The 22593-nt window shown below is 29.6% G+C and overlaps 3 protein-coding genes across 4 annotated transcripts; 2 read left to right on the forward strand and 1 right to left on the reverse strand.

The window, feature by feature from the left end:
• Positions 1–2190: 2190 nt before the first annotated feature.
• Positions 2191–6223, reverse strand: LOC126675508 (uncharacterized). Of its 2 annotated transcripts, XM_050370158.1 has the most exons (13): positions 5940–6223; positions 5766–5845; positions 5477–5569; positions 5169–5393; positions 4991–5073; positions 4803–4903; positions 4398–4521; positions 4156–4310; positions 3794–3930; positions 3536–3706; positions 3172–3396; positions 2723–2956; positions 2191–2629 (listed from the first exon to the last, which is right to left on the reverse strand). In XM_050370158.1, exons 1-13 carry the CDS (start codon positions 6103–6105, stop codon positions 2492–2494), a joined length of 1932 nt encoding a protein of 643 aa, XP_050226115.1. In that variant the 5' UTR covers positions 6106–6223; the 3' UTR covers positions 2191–2491. The 2 variants fall into 2 exon arrangements, with proteins under 2 accessions (XP_050226115.1, XP_050226114.1); XM_050370157.2 differs by lacking the exon at positions 5766–5845 and having other exon boundaries at positions 5941–6222.
• A 13368-nt stretch (positions 6224–19591) lies between these two features.
• Positions 19592–21356, forward strand: LOC126675517 (inositol polyphosphate multikinase beta). Its single transcript, XM_050370170.2, has 2 exons — positions 19592–19730; positions 20176–21356. Exon 2 carries the CDS (start codon positions 20232–20234, stop codon positions 21126–21128), a length of 897 nt encoding a protein of 298 aa, XP_050226127.1. The 5' UTR covers positions 19592–19730; positions 20176–20231; the 3' UTR covers positions 21129–21356.
• A 237-nt stretch (positions 21357–21593) lies between these two features.
• LOC126675522 (germin-like protein subfamily 3 member 4) lies at positions 21594–22587 on the forward strand. Its single transcript, XM_050370174.2, has one exon. The coding sequence runs from the start codon at positions 21709–21711 to the stop codon at positions 22411–22413; it is 705 nt and encodes a 234-aa protein (XP_050226131.1). The 5' UTR covers positions 21594–21708; the 3' UTR covers positions 22414–22587.
• The last annotated feature ends 6 nt before the right edge of the window (positions 22588–22593 follow it).

A 22593-nucleotide genomic window follows, 5' to 3' on the forward strand; every position in this document is an offset into this window, starting at 1 on the left:
TTATTATCTCAGCATTATCTTTCTTTTAAAACTATTAAAAATAAAAATAAATCCTCCTACTAGTTAATTTTCCTCGCTTTATTTATTTTTGTCTTCTAAAATTGAAATGAATAAATAAAATTTCCTACATTTTTTATTCCCTTATTTTTCTTTCATGCATGAAGAAAATTTCATGCAATGTGTCACATCATTTCACGATTTTTATTTAGAAGAAAGGGTCAATGTGCCCTCTAAACTGACACGGGGTCATCTAACCCAATTTATATTTTTTTGAGCAACTAACCCCAAAACTCTTTAATTTTGAGTCAAATAACCCATAATTATATTGTTACAATGTGTAAAATATAAATCGAAGGCGAAGGATGCAAAAAAATAATTAGATATTTATCTAATTGTTGCAATATAATTATTCTAAATCTATTTTTTAAAATAAAAATATAAATTATGGGGTTATTTGACTTAAAAATGAAGAGTTTTGGGGTTAGTTGCTCAAAAAAGTATAAATTGGGTTAGATTCTGTGTCATAAGTTTAAGGGGCGCGTTGACCCTTTGTTCTTTTTATTTATGTTGATAAATTTTAGTTTATTTATTTAAATAAATAATATGTCTGAATTAGGACCCACGTAGATATAAATGTAAGCGTTACCTAACACACTATCGTTGCATCGGAGAAATTCTCTTACTTAAACTCAAAAATAAGATCACGGTTAATGATCAATTTGCAAAATGGAACCTTACAGGATCCAAATTTTTGTCTCTTTATAGTAAAGAATAAACAATTACTAAGGAATGAAAGTAAATATAATTATAAATACTTGCGATTATTGCAAATATCATTGCGATTATTGCAAATATCATACTCCTATGTTCTGAAATAAAAAAAAAAGTATACCCTTTAATTCAACTCATAAAGTAATTCTTTAAGATCCTACAATTAATAAGCATTACTAGAAAAAACAAGGATAAAATAGATGCATTTTATGAAAATTTAAAGTAAAATAATGTGTACTTTTTTTGGATAGTGATATAAATTTTCACAACAATATCTTATTATAAGAATATATCTTGAATTTTTTACCAATGGAATTGTTTCGGGACTAATAAGAAAATATAATTTAATTTCCAAATATGATAGTTGATTGAATGATATTGAATTCGTTTATGCTGCATTAATTCTTAATTCAAGAGCACCAAAAAGTTGTAAGATTTTTTTAATTAGTGATAAATCACCAAAACGGATTTAAGCTCCGGGATACCTGCGTACACCAAAAGCAGAGGTCAGAAAGAACGCCGGAGGGGGATCTCCGGACGTTCGCTCCGACGCTCAAGTCAGGTATATTTTGTCGGGGAAAGAAGAGAGAAGAGAAATAGTAATATTAAGCGAGTAGAAAGAAGTACCTTAGGGTTTCCCCATAGTGTGACTTATATAGCCCATGTCTAGTGGTTCTTCTCCCCCTGTTAAGTAGGTCGCGTGTTATATCCCGGTGTTTGTATCTCGAAATCTCGGTGTTACCCTATTAAATAGGTCTCGTGTTATATCTCGGTATTTGTATCTCGGGATTTAGGTGCGAACGCCGGAGAGTAAGTCATGTTATCATCGTGGTGATGTTAGGTACGGTTTATTCATAGCTTGATATGGGTATCTCGGAATTTAGGATCTTTGAAAGGTGCATGTTTTTGTATCTCGTCCAATGGTATCTCGGTTACCGATCTGGCATAAATAAGAGCTCGGTTGCTGGACTTAGTGTCCTCTCATTTTATCGAGGTTGCTTCGCCCCTATGATCATATATTATCCATACGTTATCAATTAGTGAGTTGACAAGAATTTTTAGATAAATAAGTATGTTTTATATTTCAGATATGCACTATTTTAATCTTTTTTATCTTATATTATAGATATTTAATTATTATTTTATTAAAAAAAGTTTAAATATGTGCTCATTAATTATAGATGTATGTTTTAAAAAGATGATAAAAATCATTAAAAAAAGTAATACTATATCCAATAAATGTGATATATTTTTGTAAATTAATTAATTTTACTAAAAAAAACTCAGATTTCTTAATATCCATACTTGTACTAATTAATTTGAGACACAGTATACAATGACAAAATAAACGTAATAAACCAAAAAATAGCCTGCCAAGAGAGACGCTTTTTTGAGAAAAAGAAGAAACAAAAGCCCGCATAAAGAAGAAAGAAAATTCTTCTTTACCATTGATTTAACAAGCAGACCAAGAGGAATATTTCCTTCAGCTGTACATCCCAAAATAGGAATCTTGAAGCTATACATTTCTTTTCTGTAGATTAACACTTAATCTATCCTATTTTATTTACTTCCCTACACGCATAATTCTTCAATATTACCCTGAACCCACATCATATTTACAATATAATTACAGATTTGAGCCACCTTACTTTGCACAGAAATACTACATTCTACGACCATATCAACAACAATCCTGTAACAAACTGGGATTGCACAACCTTTACAGATGCAACAACCTAGGAGGGATAGTCACTGTAGGTGGATCGGGTATCTTGTCGCTTGGCCCGAGATTATCGATCGGTGGCCGCTGCTTGTGGTGATCCGTGACTGACTGGTAAGCCATTGCTAATGCCAGAGCCTACACATAAGAGGAACCAACAAAAAGAAAATTAATCAGCATAAGAACTAGGCATGCTAGTTGATGATTTCACACATAACATGAAGCTTTTACTATGTGATCGTGGCTAGGACGAGCGTATATGCCGGTGGTGATAGTGGTTCTTCTTCGACTTCCCTCAGACGGTGGATTTGATATATTTTTAAATCCTGTTGGAACAACAATTACAGGCAGACCCACTAGATTTCCCAAGCAAACTTTTTCCCAGTCGGTTACATTACCGATAAATGCGTCCACTGTGAAACTCTTTTTTACTTCCTGGATTAATTTTCCTCGGGCCCTTTGTGCCTGTGGGAAAAAAATAACTTAATGTAACAATTCTTCAAGATTTTTGAAGATATTTTCTAGACCAACTAGAGTCTTATACGGAAGTCATTACTCATTAGGTCCTGAATTGGACCATCACAGTGCTCAATTCCAACAAGAAAATGCACTAATCACAATGCTGTTAGAAAACCTTCAATGAGGCTCTGATTATAAATTGACTGTAGATCAAACAGTACCTGCATATAATCGACTGCTGAAATCACACGTGCACGACGCAACTCAACGGGCCATTGGTCTTGAGCTTCATAAGCATCATCCAGGCCATTGCGTTGCCAGTTATCAAAGTGAGCCAGCATATCAACATCCATGGTGAAATTTAAAATACCTTGGACGGAGTCAACAGAGTAATTCAGTTTGAAAGGAACCATATGAACACCTTTTTTCTCGAGTACGTGTACAACCTAAAATTGCCATTTCAAGGAAATTCACACAAATTTAGTCTCTGATTGAAAAATAAATGCTAATTCAATAAAGTCTATAAGCTGATATAGGACAGTATTCATTGTAATTATTTCAATTTTATCCTGTGAAGTTACTGACCTCCATTTCAGCATCATCCATATATCCAACAGTAAGCTGCGTAATGTCAACAGAAAATGGATCATCGAGAAGAATTTCTCTAGAAGAAAGATCATCTGGATCCTTCCCTCGAATAACATCCAGAATAATCGAGCAATCTGCAGCACTTCTACAGAGAGGGCCAAGCTTATCCTATTAGACAAAATTGAATTAAATCTACAGTCAATTAACAGTCCATGAATAGATAAACCACAAGAAAGGAATATCCATGGACATCACCAGACTTTCTGATATGCTCATCACACCAGTTCGACCAACGGTACCAAAAGTTGGACGCAGTGCTGTCACACCACAGCGAGATGCAGGGTATGTGATGGAGCCAGTTGTTTCTGAGCCAATAGCAAATGGAACTATACCTGCTCATAAATGATCTTAATTCTTAGTCACTGTATACTTTTATGATAAATGTATGTTTTTTTTTACTGATTTAAACAAGAATGATGAGATTTAATTATGATTTGGTTTCAGAATACTTCATATTCCAGATTCCATTGTAAACTTGAATTATTCACGACCTAACTGAACAAACTATTTTAAGTCTCCAAATTAACCTCAAATTACTCATAAGATCAGAAGAATACCAGCTGAGGTGCTGGCAGCAGGGCCACATGATGAACCAGTTGAAAATTCCTCAATGTTCCACGGGTTCCTTGTTCTGCCCCCAAACCAGATGTCATCATATGCCAGTGATCCGCTAGCAAGCTTTGCAACAAGAACTGCCCCAGCAGACTTCAACCTGCATATAGATATACAAGTTCAACAAGCATAGCAGCGCCATTACATTCTGAATGCAACCAAATACTTTCATCATATCATTAATTACCTCTTGTAAACCCAAGCTTCAATATTTAGAACTTGATCTTTAAAAGTTCCAGAACCCCATGTTGTCTTGTATTCAGGTACTGCAATGATATCCTTCAGACCATACGGAATCCCATGCAGAGGTCCTGTAAGACAAAATCTCCTTAAATCTGGAGTCATAAACACAATAGACTTGACAATGCAAGTTAAATTACAAAGTACAGCAACGATTGATCAATCATAGATTACATAAGCTTGCTTATTCTAGGTTACATCAGTCTGTTAAAATAAGAGTTTTAAGTGCACATAGCATCTTAAGCGCGTTAAAAATTTCACTTCTAGACTAATGACATCAACTAAATGGTTAACCAATATGGAAAATGAAATTAAGTCGCAAACTATGCAGTAACGAATTGAGATAAGATACCTAAATATACTCCTTTAGCAAGCAATTCATCTGCTTCTCTTGCTTGCTTATAAGCTAATTCGTCAGTGTAACTTACAACAGCTTCAAGAACAAGATTGTACCTGTTGTTGTTTTGTTTCAAGCATTTGAATCATAATTAACTTGAAACACAAATAGATAAACCACCACTCTACTTCTTCCATTAATACCTCTTTAATCTCTCCAAAAAAATCCGTACAAGCTCCTGAGATGTGATCTGCTTCGTCCTAATGAGTTCTCCTAATTCAAGCACCTATAAAATACCAACCAAATTCGCAAATGCACTAAATTGTAAAAAAAGAGAACAAGTGATAAGCCATGAATGAGTAACATACACAAATAGCTTACGCTCATAAATGCAATATCTTCTTCGCTCGTAGGCTTCTGTATGCCAGATAGAGCAGGATACTTAAATCTTTTATCAGCATTTTTCACATGCTCATTACCCCACTCCGGATTAAAAACTAAACAAGATGGATTATGCAACCCTCCATTCTCAGAAGCAACTAGTCTCCGATTAGCTTCACTAATGGGCAGATTAAATTCCTCTGCACCTTTAGCAATTTCCACCACCTAAATTACAAATAATCATTAATCACTAGCAATTCTAACCAACACCCAAAATTAATGAGAACAAAAAAATACTAATCAATCACCTTTTCATCATTAAAAAAACCAGCACCTAGCAACTTCAATGTGCATTTAAAAGGTGCAGCATCAGCTGAACATTTGTTACTCTCCCCTCCATCCTGCTCAATAACAAGAAACATCACGTGCTCATTACCAATGGCGGAACCATAATTCTTTTATGAGGTTGGCATTTAAATTTTAAGACGAAAAAACTATACTGTTAAATTCTATATTCATATATTTTCAAATAACAAGGTGGGCAACTGCCCAACATAAGCTCTTTCGCCCCTGGACTCATTACAGATATTACCATACCTGAACAATAAATTTTGAATGAACCTTGAATTTGTTTCCAAAGGTTTTGAATAATTTCTTAAAAGGTCTCATCATTTTAAATTAGATAAAAAATGTAAATCAAAATACAACAATCAGCAACCAACTAAAACATTAGTTTATACGAAAGTTGAAAACAAAGAGACAGAGAGGGTACCATGGATGTCTCGGTGTCAGCGAGAAAGCGATCGGGTCGAATGATAATAGCTGCCGAGTTACAGAACGAAGCTGACCTCACTGAATAATAAAGTGAAAAATGGAGGCATAGAGTTAAACGTGTCAATCTAATCAGAAAACGAGGAGGACATGAATCGAGCGACATAGCTGCCACGTTTCGCTTCTGATGGGTGGTTGATTAATTGTCGGCGTTTCTTTCTTGCATGTAAAGAATTCGTACTCGTACGCCGGTGAGAGATTCTACGAATCTTTTTAGTTTTTTCTGAAACTAATTAATACTAGTAATACAGAAAGAATGTATTAGGATGATAGGATCTTCTTAAATCTATCTATGCCATTCATTTAAAATGAATGGTTTAGATTAACTAAACATAATTTTAATCTCAATCATTCATTTCAATAATGAATGGTGAGATTGATAATAGACCATTTCAATCAATTTGAAGAAACCTGGATCCGTACAGAACACTTTTTGTTGTTTTCGTAACAGGAAATGGTCACCCAAGTTTCTCAACTCCGGAGTAAGCCGAATGTACTTTAAAATATTTTAATTAACTAGTTTCGCATTACGTGTTATGCACGTGACTCGTAACGTAACTCGTCAATGAATATATTAGTAAATTTATTATAATTATATCAATTTTTTATTTATAATTATTATTAAATTAGTTAAGAATTTTTCCATACTGAATTTATTCTTCTTTTGGTTTTATAATAATCATAATTAAATAATTAACTTAATTTTATTAATAATATTTTTAAAAATAATAATATATTGACAAAATACAGTATTTTAATTTTATAGTTCAATCAAACTAAAAGATAGGTATTCCTACTAATTTGGAGACAATTTAATTATTGTTTACATACTAAAAACCACATTGGAGATAATTTAGCTATCTATTTTAATTAGGACTTTAATTACAATAGTGATTAATTAAATAACTAATTAGTTAATGACTATAATACCTTTATTTAGTAGTAAACTGAAAAGAATTATTCAGTAAGTTTGCTTGTCCCCCCCTCCCATCTGTGCTTTTATATATAATACTAGTTTTTCGCCACGTGCTACGCACGTGAGCGATATGCATGTGACCCGTTATATATTTAATAATAATTAAAATCTAATTATAAAAAATAATTAAAATCTTAAATAAAATAGTTTAGTTGATAATAAATTATTATGATTATTTTTTATTGGCACGCAATGATAATTATAAAACCAATTTTTTAATTTAAAATAAGGTAGATTATTAAATGTAATGTTTTAGCTATAAGTTAGATTACTGAATGTAATATTTTAGCTATTAGTTAGATTATTAAACATAATATTTTAGCTATAAATAAATTATTCTATTTAAATTAAAATTACAGAGCGTAATATATATTTGTATAACCCATTACATTATACATATGGTAGTGTCATATTGATCACCTTATTTTTTTAGGAAAAAGGCTAAAAAATGACCTTCATGTTTCCACCTAACTCTTGAGTCCCCTTCATATTTTTCGAGGCTCAATTATAATCCTTATGTTCTCAAAACCGAAAATTTGCAACCCCTCGTGAGACTCATTTATGACCCTTCATGTTTTGAGAGCGGGGGGGTGCGAATTTTAGGTTTTGTTAATATGAGGGTCATAATTGATCTTTAAGAGTTTGGGTGGAAATATAAGGGTCATTTTTAGCCTTTTGTCTTTTTTTTATCTTATATTAAAATATAATTCGCTCCGTTTAAAATAAATTTTCCTGTACTCCTAAATGTACTAACAATAAACTGTATTTTTTAGTTTGATGAGCATTAAATATTAATTAGATTTATATTGGTATTTTAGTTTTTAATAAATAATGGAATTATTTTCCAAATACCTGTTTTGGGTAAAATATTTATACCATTTTGGCCCATATTTTTCTCTTATCCTACATTACCTAATAAGCTAACTTATTTACCAAACATACCCACTATATAAAAAACTCTTATCTCATTTTAGGTTAAATTTTTACATATCCATCTTTTTTTTTTATCTCTTTTCTCTCTCTTCTTCTCTTTTCTTTTCTTCTTCTTTTTTCATTCGATTTTCAGTTTATCTCCTCATTACTTTTCCGTTCGTCTTTCCGGTCGTGCTTCCGTTCGTTTACTTCCAATGGATTTCTCGTCGTTTTTCGTTCGTCTTTTTCGTTCGCGCTAGTCCGTTCGTCTTTTTCGTTCGCGCTATGGATTTCTCGACTCGTTTTTAGATTTGTGTAATTTTTTAGGTTTTTTTTAATGATTTGAATATTTTGTAAATAAATTATTGTAGATCTATAATTTTTTGTTTATAAAATTATTCTATTATTCATAAAATTATTTATTTTGTCTTCTCTTATTCGTAGATTTGTTTATTGCTACTGGTTTTGTAAAGAAAATATTGATTTATGGTGCATTTGTAATAATTTTATAATATCTTTACGTTTTAGTGTATTTTTGGTGTATTAATGGTGTATTTCTGCCGTTTTTAATATATTTATGGTGCATTTACAGCGTTTATGGTGTATATGCAGTGTTTGTGGTGTATTTGCAGTGTTTATGGTGTATTTGCAGTGTTTCATGGTTAAACCACGAAAAACACTACAAAATGCCATAAATACACTACTTATACAGTAATTTTACACTATATAAACACCATAAAAACACTGTATATATACTACTGTTACATTATAAAAAAATAAAATAAAAAATTTTAGGAAAAAATCTATAAAAAATAAAAATTAATAATATATATACACTAATCTTACATTATACAAAAAAATTGCCGGTCGGTTTGGTCGGTTTGGTCGATTTGATTGACCGAACCAAAAAACCGAAAACCGAAAAAGGTATTTTGTAAATAAAAAAACAAAACAGGTAAATAAAGTTAGGGCAAAAAGTCAAAAAATAAAACTCAAAACTTGCAATATAAAATTGTAATTATTTTGGCGAAACATGTATTTAAAGAAATTAGCACATAAATAATTACAATTTTTTAAAATCAAATTAGCATGAATGATACTGTTATATATTATATATTAATTAAATTATAATGTTGAAATACAAATTTATCGAGCACTAATGTGAGAATTTATAAAAGTATTGATCAAACTATCCTCCAAATTGTTAACATTACATCGAACATTGTTAAAGAAATTCATAAGAATTCAAGTTTAAGATAACCATCACATATTTATTAACCTTCATTAATTAAGTTAAGTGGTAGAAGTTTAGTTTAACTCAATAACATATGTTAGAGTGATAATGTTGCCTTTTCTATAATCCAACTTAAAGTGATTATGTTGCCTTTTATATGTTCAATTTTTCAACCGTTTCATATATACACGTACACTTTTTTTTAATATAACCGCATATGGTTAATACCTTCAAAATCATATTAGTACTTATACATACGAAACCGTACAGTAATAAAATTTTGTTTAAATGCGTAATTGCTCATATTAAACTCAAATGTATTTTCTTTATTACAATTAAACTATTTTTGTGGAAAATTCCTATTTTATTTGTTTTCTGTTTAAATCATTTTAAATTTCTATTTAATTTATATTTCCATATGAAAATTATTAAATAGAATGTTTTAGAATATTAAATTATTAAATAGGATATTTTAGTTTTTAATGAATTATTATAATTCTTTTATTAAAATTAAAAACATAATATATGAATAATATTTATATAAACCGTTATATATGTTGAATGTTAATTGTAATTTTTACTAAGCGATGGAAAGCTATCAAGAAATTAATAGGGAAGAATGAATAAAAAAATATCAATTAATAATGCACCCCAACATCCACTGTTACCAATTTATTTATTATTTGGTTCCGGGTTAGTACACTTCAACAATAAGGAAATAAACACTATAACTATACCGTACTATAATATTTTAACAATTTTAAGATATGAGAATATATAACAAAGCAAATAATAAAGCTAGCATATCGGGGACAATATGACCGTGATGACTTTTTTTGGATCCATCCAAAAAACTTGAACCTCTGCCAACAGTTTATTTAAGAGAAAATAATTTCCAATAAAAAATTCTAAAATATTTGTGAAGACAATTTTTTGTTCCGAGTACATGCTTTATCTATTTGTATGGATTTAGTTTATATTTTTTCATTAAAATTCAAGAGCTTACATATCAATTGAAATTCAAAATTAGAGTGATATTATATAAGAAAATATTAATATTAACATTAGATTTCATATCTTTTACACCAATTTCCACATATGCTTGTTCCAAAAATCAACATTTGCTGAAAAATAAATAAAAAAATGAATAATAATTAGTATTTACAAAAACTACAAACATTCATAATATATTAATATTATAAACTAATAGAAACTCATAGGTTCCTATAAACCAATCGGCGGAATCACATAAACACCTATATATATAGATGGTCCTAGTGGAGCTCTTATAGACATATATAAAGAGTTTAGAGTTTTTATTCATATGAAACACATATTGATATATTCAATTTACGATTTTTTTTTTCTATTGAGATTACTTTTAAAGTTGTTATTCATATGAAACACATATTGATATACTCAATTTACGGTTTTTCTTCTATTGAGATTGCTTTTATCTTATTGAAAAGAAGTCCTATATTTTCTAATGTGAGTTGAAGTCAAACTCTTTATTAATTTGTAACATCTTATTTATAAAATTAAATTATTATTTATATTAGAATTAAATTTATACTTAATTTTGTAAATATTTTAATTATTGAAGGCTATTATTGTAATTTTGCTTGTCCCCCCCCCTTCGCTCTTATAGTATAGTTATAGATAGACTAGCGTTTCGCCACGTGCTACGCACGTGAGCGGCATTCACATGACCCGTTATATATACAAACTAGTCGTAGCCCCGCGCATTTGCGCGGAATCAAAATATTCAATATTGATAATCATTTTACAAAAAAAATAATAATACATAAAATGCCAAAAAATAAGAATTAATAATACGTAAACTAATAATGTTAGATAAAATAAAAATATATTCTAGTAATTTTAAACAATTAATTGTGTTAAAATATTGAATATCTGTATTATATATTTATTTTATTTTATATTATTATAATTTTTTTATTATAGAGTATTGTGCATGATGCTACTTCTCGTAATGAAGTATCGACCGAGTGCCATAATATTCAATACTTTACGGTATTTATAAAATTTTCTTGTGCATTTTGATTTTTTTACAATTGATAATAATAAAATAATTGTTCATATTCTATTAAAAATATGTGTTTAATTCTCGCCTAAGTAGCACGGACACTTCATTCAATCGACGTTTCTCGTTTCGGAAACGTTTCGGACACTTGACGTTTCGGACACGAAACTTCATTTTTTACATAGGAAACTTTAAAGTTATACCGTTTCGCCGTGTCCAAGTGTCCCGTTTCCCCGTATCCGTGTCCGTGTCCGTGGTAGAAAAATGTTGCATATTCATTTTTCTTTTTATTAAAATTAGAGTGTCGAATTCGTGTATTATTTTTCCTGTGAGTAAATATTAATAATAAATTTTAATGATAAATATAGCATATATTTTAGTATCATAATATATTGACTTTTTTTACATTATATATGAATTTATAAGAAAATTCAAAAAAAATATAGTCATTTTTCAAATAAATTTTAAGGATGATATTAAATTTTTTAAAATTTGAGTATAAAGCACGCCATATCTATCAATGTAATAAATAAAAAAAGAATAGACTGATATGATTGTCATTTTAAAAAATATGAGTGGAATGAAATCAATTTTAATCTTAAATTATCTTGCTATTACATCCTTATAAAAATAATCTAAAAGTAATTTATTAATTTATAACCGGTATCCAACAGTTTAAATCAACCAAAATCAAACAAAAATTAAAATATATAATATATTTGATAATTTTAAAATTTTAAATATTTATGATATTTTTTTTACATTTTTATAGGGTTTTTGTTGTTGGTATTTTATTTTATTTTGTGATATTCTTTTTCCTTACTTCTAATGTATATATACTAATAGTTATTAAATATACCAAAACCCAATTGTAACACTATACAGAGGCCAACATTTGGATAAGCATCAAGTCAAGTGAGTAGAAAAGAAAAAATAAACACACCTCTTTTTTCTCTCTAAAAAAACCCTAGCCGCCAAGAGTTTTCTTTTTATTTCTTCTCCGGCTGCCGTCAATGGTTTGATTTTGTTGTTGACGGTAGCCATCCCTTTATTTATGTTATTTTAATTTGATAGAATATAATAAATAGCGACTCTTTTTCATTTTTTGATGGATTAAAATCTATCAACGAAGCGCAATTCATTTACCAAGAAGTGAAGATAGATCGAAGATCTTTCATCAATAAAATGGAATCGTTTATGAGCTATATTAGTTTTATTTGTTTTTCATTGTTTGTTTTTTTTCTGAATGTTTTATGTTGTCCTTTCATTATGAAAGGTTTGTTGTCCTTTCTCTGTGAAAGGTTTGTTGTCTCCTTTTTATGTAGGAGTTTGCTGTCTCTTTTTTATGAAGGAGTTATCAAGTGGTGATTGAATGGAATGCTCTGAGTTTGTGGGTGATTGGATAAGTTTTGATCGACGAGTGATCGAAGACTGCACTTATTTAGCGAAACAGTTAATAATTTATTTTTATTTTCGTAAGTAAGATCTGCGAATCAGGCAACATGTTGTCTGTTCCATGTCAGATCATCGGATTTAGTTTTCGAATTATTCCGAATTTCTTACAAATGTAACTGTTTCATATTCGATTTAATGAGATTTGATGATTTCAAAAAAAAAAAAAAAACCTTATCAACACGACAAAATATGGATTGTTTCCATGTGTAAAGCTCAATTCAATTTTTATAGAGTGGGAGTCATCAAAACAACAACATAATAATATCACAGGTTATTATGAAGAATTAATTACACTATATATATAGATATAATAGAATCAGAAAAATGATTTACGTGATGAGAAAACAAAGTCGTAGCTAAGTATTACATGATTAATGAAAACTGAACATAGAATTACTGACATCCCGCTAATTAATGATGATCATTAATTAATGATTATCATTAATTTGACATTTTGTCCTTAGAAATTAGAAACTAAATATAAAAGATTATACAAAACATTTAAATCTAAGCAGCTTCCACCTTTCTCCATGAATTGTCGCCTAATGACAGAGAAAAACAAATTTCAAATTGCAATAATCAGAATAAAGTAGACAAAATGATTGAAAACTCGAAAAAAAAAAACAGATCATTTGAATATATTTAACTAAAAGAACACTTTTCATGATAACAACACAATTTACAAACAGATAATTTAAAGAGCAAAAATAAACCCTAATTGCTAAAAATCATTGTGGTAGAAGAGAATGATGAATTGTATTTATATTGATAAGTTAGATGGTTCATATCGATTAGGATGTTAAAAGTACGATAAAGATCAATTTAAATAAGTATTTTAAAAAAAGTGGTAACTAATGTGAATTATCTATTAGTTTCAACTTTTAATTTAAAAATTAAATAAAATTGAAGTAGTTTAAAAAGGTTGGAAACTCTAAAAATGCTCTATTTGAAAAGTGGTAACTAATGTGAATTATCTATTAGTTTCAACTTTTAATTTAAAAATTAAAAAAAAATGAAGTAGTTTAAAAAGGTTGGAAACTCTAAAAATGCTCTATTTGGTGAGAATGAATGAGAGGGCTCCGTTGGTCCTCTCAATTATATAATACTAGTCGTAAACCCGCGCATTTGCGCGGTATCTAATTTTTTTAATAAGAAATTCATGTAAATAATTACAATTTAATATTTCATAATTTATGAACTAATAGAATAAAAAACCTATACAAATAACTAATTATTTTAAAGTATTGAATCTCTACAATACGTTTTTTTTATTTTATATTTTTATAAGTTTTTTATGTCGGTTTTTTTATCTTTATCTCATCAATTACTTTTTTTCTATTTCCATTATAAATCTAATGGAATAAAAAGTAAAAATATTTATATAAATATATCACCATGTTGTTTGGTAGGTTCTCCAATTCATTCTCACCAAATAGAACTCTCTCATCCATTCTCACCAAATAAAGTATTTCTGTTAGTTTCCACCTTTTTTAAAATACTGAGATATATACTGAGAGTGCACCTTTTTTCATCATCCAAATTTACTTTTCATTTACGAATTTTCATTACAATACAGTAGATAAAAAGAAACCATGATACATAAATTGGAAATAAATATGAATTGTAAGAGATTATACCATGTTCTCATTATAAATCTAATGGAATAAAAAGTAAAAATATTTATATAAATATATCACCATGTTGTTTGGTAGGTTCTCCATTATCTTCACAATGGCATAGTTATATCCAGAACTATTATCCAAATAAATTAGGCTAGATCAATTTTTTAATTCTTCAACAAAAGACCACTTAAATAAATAAAAAAATAAAAAATATTTTTAAATATAAAATATTTATTAAGGAGTAAAGTGAAATAAAAGCTAACAATTTAAAAGTTAGTTATATCGAGCACTATTATCTCAATATCCATCATTATGATAACAAAAGAATTGATTATATGTTCAAACAACGGAAAAATCAATTAAAAATTATAGCTAAAATTAAACCGCAATATATATATATATATATATATATATATATATATATTCAATTATATTTGCATCTTTCTCTAATCAACGCATCTTTCTCATCGGTTTACATGGCGGTAATATTATTCTTTTTAATCATATAATTAAGAATCAAAATGTAATAAATTTTATCAAATATTAATTAATCATATCATGTAACCAAAATTAATCAATAAAGTTGATTTATAATAATTAATCATAAAAAAGGAACAAACCATCTTTTTCTAGTTTCTGTTAGCAATACATATTCTCAATCACAACAATATACTAAATATTACACATACAGAAAAATGTTAGAATCCAATAAATCAACATAAATAACAACACAAACCTTGTATTTCAATCTGAATTAAGCCCCACCAAAATCATCCAATAAACAACCTTTACCTATGCGGATCCTCTCAAACCAATACCAAATAAGGAGCTTAGAGCTAATTAACAGAAACATAAAAAATAAATGCAAAAACCTAGAACAAAATAAAAATAAAAATTAAAAACGTTTAAATGTTAACTAAACAGATTACCACGCTATCACCTTTTTGAAGTAGTTTCAAGCGATGAGAATACCATCCACCATTAAACAATGTCAAATGAGGAACTAAACAATCCAAATTGGAAACTGAATGCATTATTTATTTCACACTAATTATTACGAGAAGAAATCCATTGGACACGTGAATACCTAAACCTCAAACACCTATATATCGAAGTAGAAGCCTGAAAGAGTTTTTATAGCAAAAGAATTACATGTTCTCTAATCTATTAGATATATTATCTTTTAAATCAAAAATTAATGCTAATTATCTAATAATGAAAATTAAAGTAGTTTGAAAAAATTGGAGACTATGAGAATGCTCTATTTAGCGAGAATCAATGAGAAGTCTCCGTTGATCCTCCCAATTATATAATATATAGATATAGATTATTAGATATAGTATATTTGTAAATTATTTTATTTGATAATAATAATTTTGTTGACATTATATGACTATTATATGTAGTCGTCACGTGAGCGACATTTACATGACCCGTTATATATGTTGAATATTAATAAAAATATTAAACATTATAATTTAGTTTTTAATAAATCATTACAATACGTGAGCGATATTCACATGACCCGTCATATATAAAATTAAATAGTAGTTATAAATAAATAAATTATATACAAATTAACTTCATGAAAGCTAATTTTGCAATTGGTTTCGTGCTATAATATTTAATTAAAATGAGCTACTGCTTCCTTTAACATTGTCGTATAATAAGACACATATTTATTAAAAGAAAAAACCTATAGATCATCCAGCAATAGAAGTACTAATTAAAATTATACATTGGTATTGATATGAAAATTATTTGACGAAATCCTTGGCTCCAAATTGCCTGATTCTACTTTATTAGAATTATATTTAGTTAAGTTATTTTATTAGAATTATATTTGTATTAAACTTCATATTTTTTTAAATTAATTTATAAAGGGTTTAACTTCAACACAAAATATCAAAAATTGAACCCAAATTCAAGAAAATAATTGAATCGTTCAAGAAAATATAAAGTTAACTGTTCTCAAATATGGTCAGATTATTAGATTATTATTGATTATTTCAATATTTAATGCCAAATACTATTCCAGCTAAGTTAGGATAACAATGATCCGATTTTTAGAGTCCTACATTACTAATACCATTCCAGGAGTAATATATAGCTTTAGACTTCTCCTTTCTCTAAAGTTACTCTCCTAATTAATTACTCTTTGTATTATATTATTTAAATTATTTTATTATTTAAATTATTTTTTTATTGACTTTATTGACTTTATTTTTTTAATTATAATTTATACCCTTAATGAAACCTACTATCGTAATTTTGCCTGTCTCCCCCCCCTTCCCACATATAAGATAGTTATAGATAGATAGATAGATTAATACTAATATTTTTAGTTGTTGAGGTTTTTATATATATATATAATTAGTTGGTGGGTTATTTTTTTTTTAAGGCTAATCCCATCCAGAAATTCTTATATTGTACCATTTTTCTTTAGAAAGTTCTTGTATTTTTTTTATTTTTCAGGCTCCTCTACTTACCTAATTTTGGATTTCCAGATTTGTTATAGTCCCTCTATTTATAAATTTTTTGTTCCTCCTGTCCTTTAAAAGGACATGAAAATTGGAATTTGACAAGTACAGAAACCCGAACGTGAACAAATTTGGGGTAGCGGCCTTTTCGAATAAAAATGGTAAAGTAAAGGGGTCTATGTATAGGTTTAGTCTTTTTTTATAATAATTAGAAAGGAAAATGCTCGTGAGCGAAATGGAAATTATAGAACTACACCTTAACAAAATATTATCTAGTGCTTATGTCATTTAAGTTACAACTTGTTAGTAACTGTTGACTTAATTTTTAATTTTTAAATCAATTAAAAAATAAAATTAGACCATTCAATTTATTTATTTTTGATGAATTAGGTCATTCAATTTATTGAAATGCAAAGAATATCGTCCCTAATTGATCAAAATATTTGAAAACTAATTATTTAACTCTAAATCATATATTGAAGAACCGAATTGATTCTTTATTTGTTTTCTTAATCATGAGTGAACAACGCCATTTTGAGAAACGTAAATAAGTTTAGCCGCTCGTAGGTGTTCGGATCAATACATGCTCGACTCAAACTTAATTGTTCGAGTTAATGCTCATTATTAAGTTTAGAGATATTGGGCTTGTTTATTGTCACGAAAATCTTGTATAGAAATATATAAATATAATCATGGGCGATTTTTAGTAAAAAATTGTGTTATACTTGCGAATCAGTACGATAATTTTTTTTAATTTTTATAAGGCGATCTGCGAATCAGACTACGCATCTGTTAGCGCGCAATGTCACGATCTATGTTAGGTCACCGAGATTGGTTCACAAACTTTTCTAGATTTCGATTTCTTAATGAAATTTCATTTTATTCTCAAAAAATAAAAAAATGGGCGAAATTACGTTATACGAGAGGCAACGCTAATGCCGACGGCCCTCCCTCAAAAGTCAAAATAATAATAACAGTTTAAACCATATAAATTATGAATGACGGCTTCCTTAAACATAAATTATTTGCCTTAATATTCCACTAACAATAATCTATTTGTCTTTTATTTTAGAATATTCAAGTTTTATCATTTTTTTTTTGCCAAAGATAACAAAATTTTATCATTTATTATAAATATGTAAATGAGCTCGTATATGAGTGTATTCAAACGGATTCATACCAGCCGACTCATGTATAAAAAAAATTAGTTAAGTCCGGTTCTTATTAATTTGTTCCAATGTTGAACAAATTTTATACGTAATTATTCATTTAGGTGTTAAAACACATTAAGGTTAAGGTCAACGTGTTGGAATGGGTTCGAACCCGGATCGTTTAATATCTATATAAATAAAAATGAGCTAAATTAAGACCAAATATAAAAATATATAAAAGAATATTTATGTCTTTTTATTCAGAATTATGGTAAAATTAAATTATACTTTATGAAAAATAAAATCAAAATAAACAAATTATATTAAATCTTTTAAAAAGTTAACTTCCAGGAAATATACATTTGGCCAAGTGAAGTTCGTGGAAAATACTAGAGGTGTGCACGGGTCCTGAATATCTCTAAAAACGAACTGAATATATCCAAAACCAGAAAATACATGCTGTTCATTGATTTTTCCCGAACCGAACCGTACCGAAAATTTTACTGGTATGGTTTTGGATCTTAGATAGATAACCGTACCGAGAACCGTACCAAACCAAACAACTAAACTCATAACCAAAGAACCAAAATATATATTTAGTTCTATTTTTAATTTAATTATTATATTCATATTACATTTAAATTACTGAACTTTAAACAAATTATAGTATTATATTTACGTAAAAATATAATCATATAAATTTAAATTATATCAAATAAATATTATTTATTTATTTATTTTAATGGAAGTTATATAAATTTTTTAAGATCTAATAATTATTAAAAATATTTTTTAAAAATTTAATATAAAATATTTATATATTCAGTTTTTTTTACTATGGTCAAAACTTCACGGTTTTGGAAAAATGATACAGGTTTTTCCCACGATAATAGAAATTAGTTTTCTACTTAAATAACCAAAATTATGTGATATTAAATCAAATGATAACATATATGTCAAACCTTTTGATTTTATTAATTATTTATTTTTAGTAGTTGGAAATATAAAAACAGCTACATTCATGTAGCTAACTAATTTTTGAAGAGTTAAAATAATATATTATAAAATTTAAAGACCATATTATAAATAATTAATATTCGTGGTTCTACTTATACCGAACTGTTAGAACAAATTTTTAAACCGCAGAGTACCAAAAAATAAAATCTTTAAAGCGAACTGAATCAAAAATTGACACAGATCCGGACATCTTATTTTCGATATCCTCGGTTTGTCGTTTGGTTCCGGAGATTTGTCGATTTCCGAATTTCCCCTAAATGTGCTCACCCCTTAAATTTAGGGTTAATGTCAAAAAAAATCACGAACTTTACACTTTTTCTCATTTTAATCACGAAGTTTAAATTTTCTCATTTTCATGCACGAACTACCACTTTTTCTCAAATTCATACACGGTGCTGAGGTGCCACTCATTCATTGGTGTAAAATAACCTCCACCTCAGCGAATTATACCAATGGAGCCGTGACACCTCAGCAACGTGCATGAATTTGAGAAAAAGTGGTAGTTCGTGCATAAAAATAAAAAAATTTAAACTTTGTGATTAAAATGAGAAAACGTATAAAATTCGTGAATTTTTATGACATTAACCCTAAAATTTACTAAACAAATCAATAGATGTCCAAAACGAGTTCAAAAAGTGAAATTCTCCTCCTCCAATAGCATAGCATAAAACAAAAGCCGTGTTTCACTTTCGCATTGGATTCGGCACTTATCACTGATAAGTGATAGCGTACAAAATATCTCTGCGTATTATTGATATTAACTTTTTCCTTCGCTGTGTGTCAACCGGATCCGTCCTCCTCGAGCTTGAGCTGAAGAGAGTTTATCTGATAACGCCGAAGGTAATTAACAATCCTCGTTTAAGTGGCTGTTTTATAACTCTGCAGTCTGCATTGTCTCAATTTTGGGGCTTTTATTTTAATACAACTTGTTGCTTTCATCTTTTGTGTTGATGTATATTTTATTGTGAAGCAATTAAATATAGCAAAAAGGAACTTGTAAAGATTACTTCTCTAGTATTATATAATAATCTTATCTGAAATTGAGAGATAAATACTGCTCTTTTGTGATTTTATTATCAACACTATATAATATTGATAAAATCACAAAAAAACAGTACTTAGATTCATCAATTATGATTCTATAACCAGTTAAGTGTTATTAGATGATTCATATAGTAGTAATTAGTAACTCAGCATCAAAATCTGCTTTCTTATACATTTTGCAGAACTAGGGTTAGTATATTTTTCTCTGATTTTGACAGATTGTGTATCCCTCTAAACACAGAAACATCGAGTGAAGAAAATTGTACTGGTTATACATACTTCAAACTCTTGCACACCATGCTTAAGATCCCAGAACATCAGGTTGCCGGTCACAGTGCGCGTAACGGGTTGCTTGGCCCTCTCATAGACGATTCAGGACGTTTCTACAAGCCTCTTCAGGATGGCGAGCGTGGCGCTAGAGAAGCGGCCTTCTATACATCTTTTTCATCCAATACAAGGGTTCCGGATGACATCCGCAAATTCTTTCCTATGTTCTACGGAACTCAGCTTTTGGAGGCGTCTGATGGATCCGGTTTGCTTCCCCACATTATCTTGCAGGATTTTGTCTCGCATCGTGTACATCCGTCGCTTATGGACATCAAGATTGGTTCCAGAACATGGTATCCAGAGGCCTCTGAGGACTATATTCAAAAATGCTTAAAGAAAGATAGAGAAACCGGCGGTGTGTCATTGGGTTTTAGGTTATCTGGCTTGAAGGTATATCGCAATGAAGAATCAGGCTTTTGGGAACCTTCGAGGAAGAGTGTCAAGAAATTAAATGCAGATGAGGTTAGATTGGTGCTCAGAAAGTTTGTTTCCTCCAACCAATCTGATGATCCAAATATGGTACCAGACTGTTCTTTTGCATCAAGTGTTTATGGTGGTTCTGGGGGAATTTTATCCCAGTTATTGGAGTTAAAAGCATGGTTTGAGGATCAAACTAGCTACCATTTCAATTCTTGTTCTGTTCTCATGGTGTATGAGAAGGAATCCTTGCTAAAAGGACAGAGTTCCGGCGCTGAAGTGAAACTTATCGACTTTGCTCATGTTGTTGAAGGCAATGGAATTATTGATCACAACTTCTTGGGCGGGCTTTGCTCATTCATCAAATTTATCTCTGAGATTCTTACCAGTCCAGATGAGTGTTCAGCCAAACTAAATGGCTTTTGTAGCGGAGACAGCAAGAAAGAGTAAAAATAACATCTGTGGGGTCTTAAAAATTACATTGAGGTGTTTGAATCTGTCTTTGGCAATTATTCATGATATTAGTCTCTTTATGACTATTTTTTTTGCCTCCTTTTGGGCAAAATTTATCTGTGTTTAATTTTGTATTTTAGAGTAAGCAGAGAATAAAACTCATGGATTTGATCCCTAGTGGACTTTATTCCATCAATATATTGGTAGTCTTGTTCCCATTTTGAAGTTTCTGGTAATTGACTGCATATCTTTTTCAGATTAAACAAATTAACTGTCCACTAATTTCAATTTCAATTAGTTACAGCAAGTTGCTTTCTTGTTACTCCTCAAGGTCAGATGTTACACTCTGGACCCAGTTGCTTTCCTGCTATGGCAAGAAAGCTTGCAGATTCGGGACATTGGAGAATTTCTGTCATTGACTGCAAGATTAAAGGGCCATATCAGCTGGTATGACTTCTCATAATCTTTCTTTTAAGCAAATACTCTCAGAATCTGCTTAAAAGATAATCCATTTGAAATCTAGCAGTGAACTCCAAGCCTTAAAAAAATTGACTTCATTTCTTGCAATCTATATAACATGGAAAAATACTCAATTATTTTATTACAAAAGAGAAAATTATTCGAGATGAACTCTGCCTTCATCTTTTGCATAGTATTGTGCGCATTGATTCATATGTGCTTTGCAGACTGCGATAATATTCAAGATATTTGTCCAGCAGCTTTCACAAACAAGCAGAATATCTTCATCAATGGTTTACCATGCAAGAACCCAGGTAGCATTACTGCTTCAGATTTCAAGTCATCAATACTGAGTCACCCCGGCGACACAGACAACTTCCTTAGTTCAGCAATAACCATGGCCACTGCTGTTGATTTCCCTGGCCTGAACACACTCAGCCTCTCAATCGCCAGGACAGACCTCGAGATTGATGGCATAGTATTGCCACATTCTCACCCACGAGCTACTGAGATGTTTTTCGTCGGCTCTGGTGTCGTGATTGCTGGATTTCTAGATACTAACAACCAGCTGTTCCAGTCGGTTCTGAAAGAAGGAGACGTGTTCGTCGCGCCTCGAGGTCTGCTACACTTTTGCTTGAACGCTGGCAATGATGCTGCTGTAGTATACTCAGTATTGAGTAGCCAAAATCCTGGAGTGGTGAATGTTGCTGGTGCAGTGTTTGAGACAGAGCCTGATGCGACAAATAAACTAGCTAAAAGGATAAAATCAGTTTCTGCATCAGCAATCAATGGAGTGAATAATGCCACCTTGTTTGGATTTTAAACTTAAAGCAAACATTTTTATATTATGTAGTGATTCTGGTGATTGATTAATTTATATATGCTTGTCCTTGAATGTACAGCTTTAACTGCTATATAGTTTGTTTATCAGTGTTATATAATGTAAGGGTGCAGACTTTGTTTATTCTAAAACAATTTCTCAGTTTCTAAAAATTAACGGTAT

Source organism: Mercurialis annua, linkage group LG3, assembly GCF_937616625.2.
Source record: "Mercurialis annua linkage group LG3, ddMerAnnu1.2, whole genome shotgun sequence".
NCBI classification, from domain to species: Eukaryota; Viridiplantae; Streptophyta; class Magnoliopsida; order Malpighiales; family Euphorbiaceae; genus Mercurialis; species Mercurialis annua.

Bases quoted from the DNA above. Each gene is read 5' to 3' on its own strand.
- LOC126675517 (XM_050370170.2), top strand. From the start codon at position 20,232: ATGCTTAAGATCCCAGAACATCAGGTTGCCGGTCACAGTGCGCGTAAC.
- LOC126675522 (XM_050370174.2), top strand. From the start codon at position 21,709: ATGGAAAAATACTCAATTATTTTATTACAAAAGAGAAAATTATTCGAG.
- LOC126675508 (XM_050370158.1), bottom strand. From the start codon at position 6,105: ATGTCGCTCGATTCATGTCCTCCTCGTTTTCTGATTAGATTGACACGT. The intron at 5,570-5,765 runs GTATGGTAATAT...GTTATTGAGCAG, and splicing joins ATTCAAAATTTATTGTTCAG to GATGGAGGGGAGAGTAACAA. The intron at 5,394-5,476 runs GTGATTGATTAG...TTTGTAATTTAG, and splicing joins GTTTTTTTAATGATGAAAAG to GTGGTGGAAATTGCTAAAGG.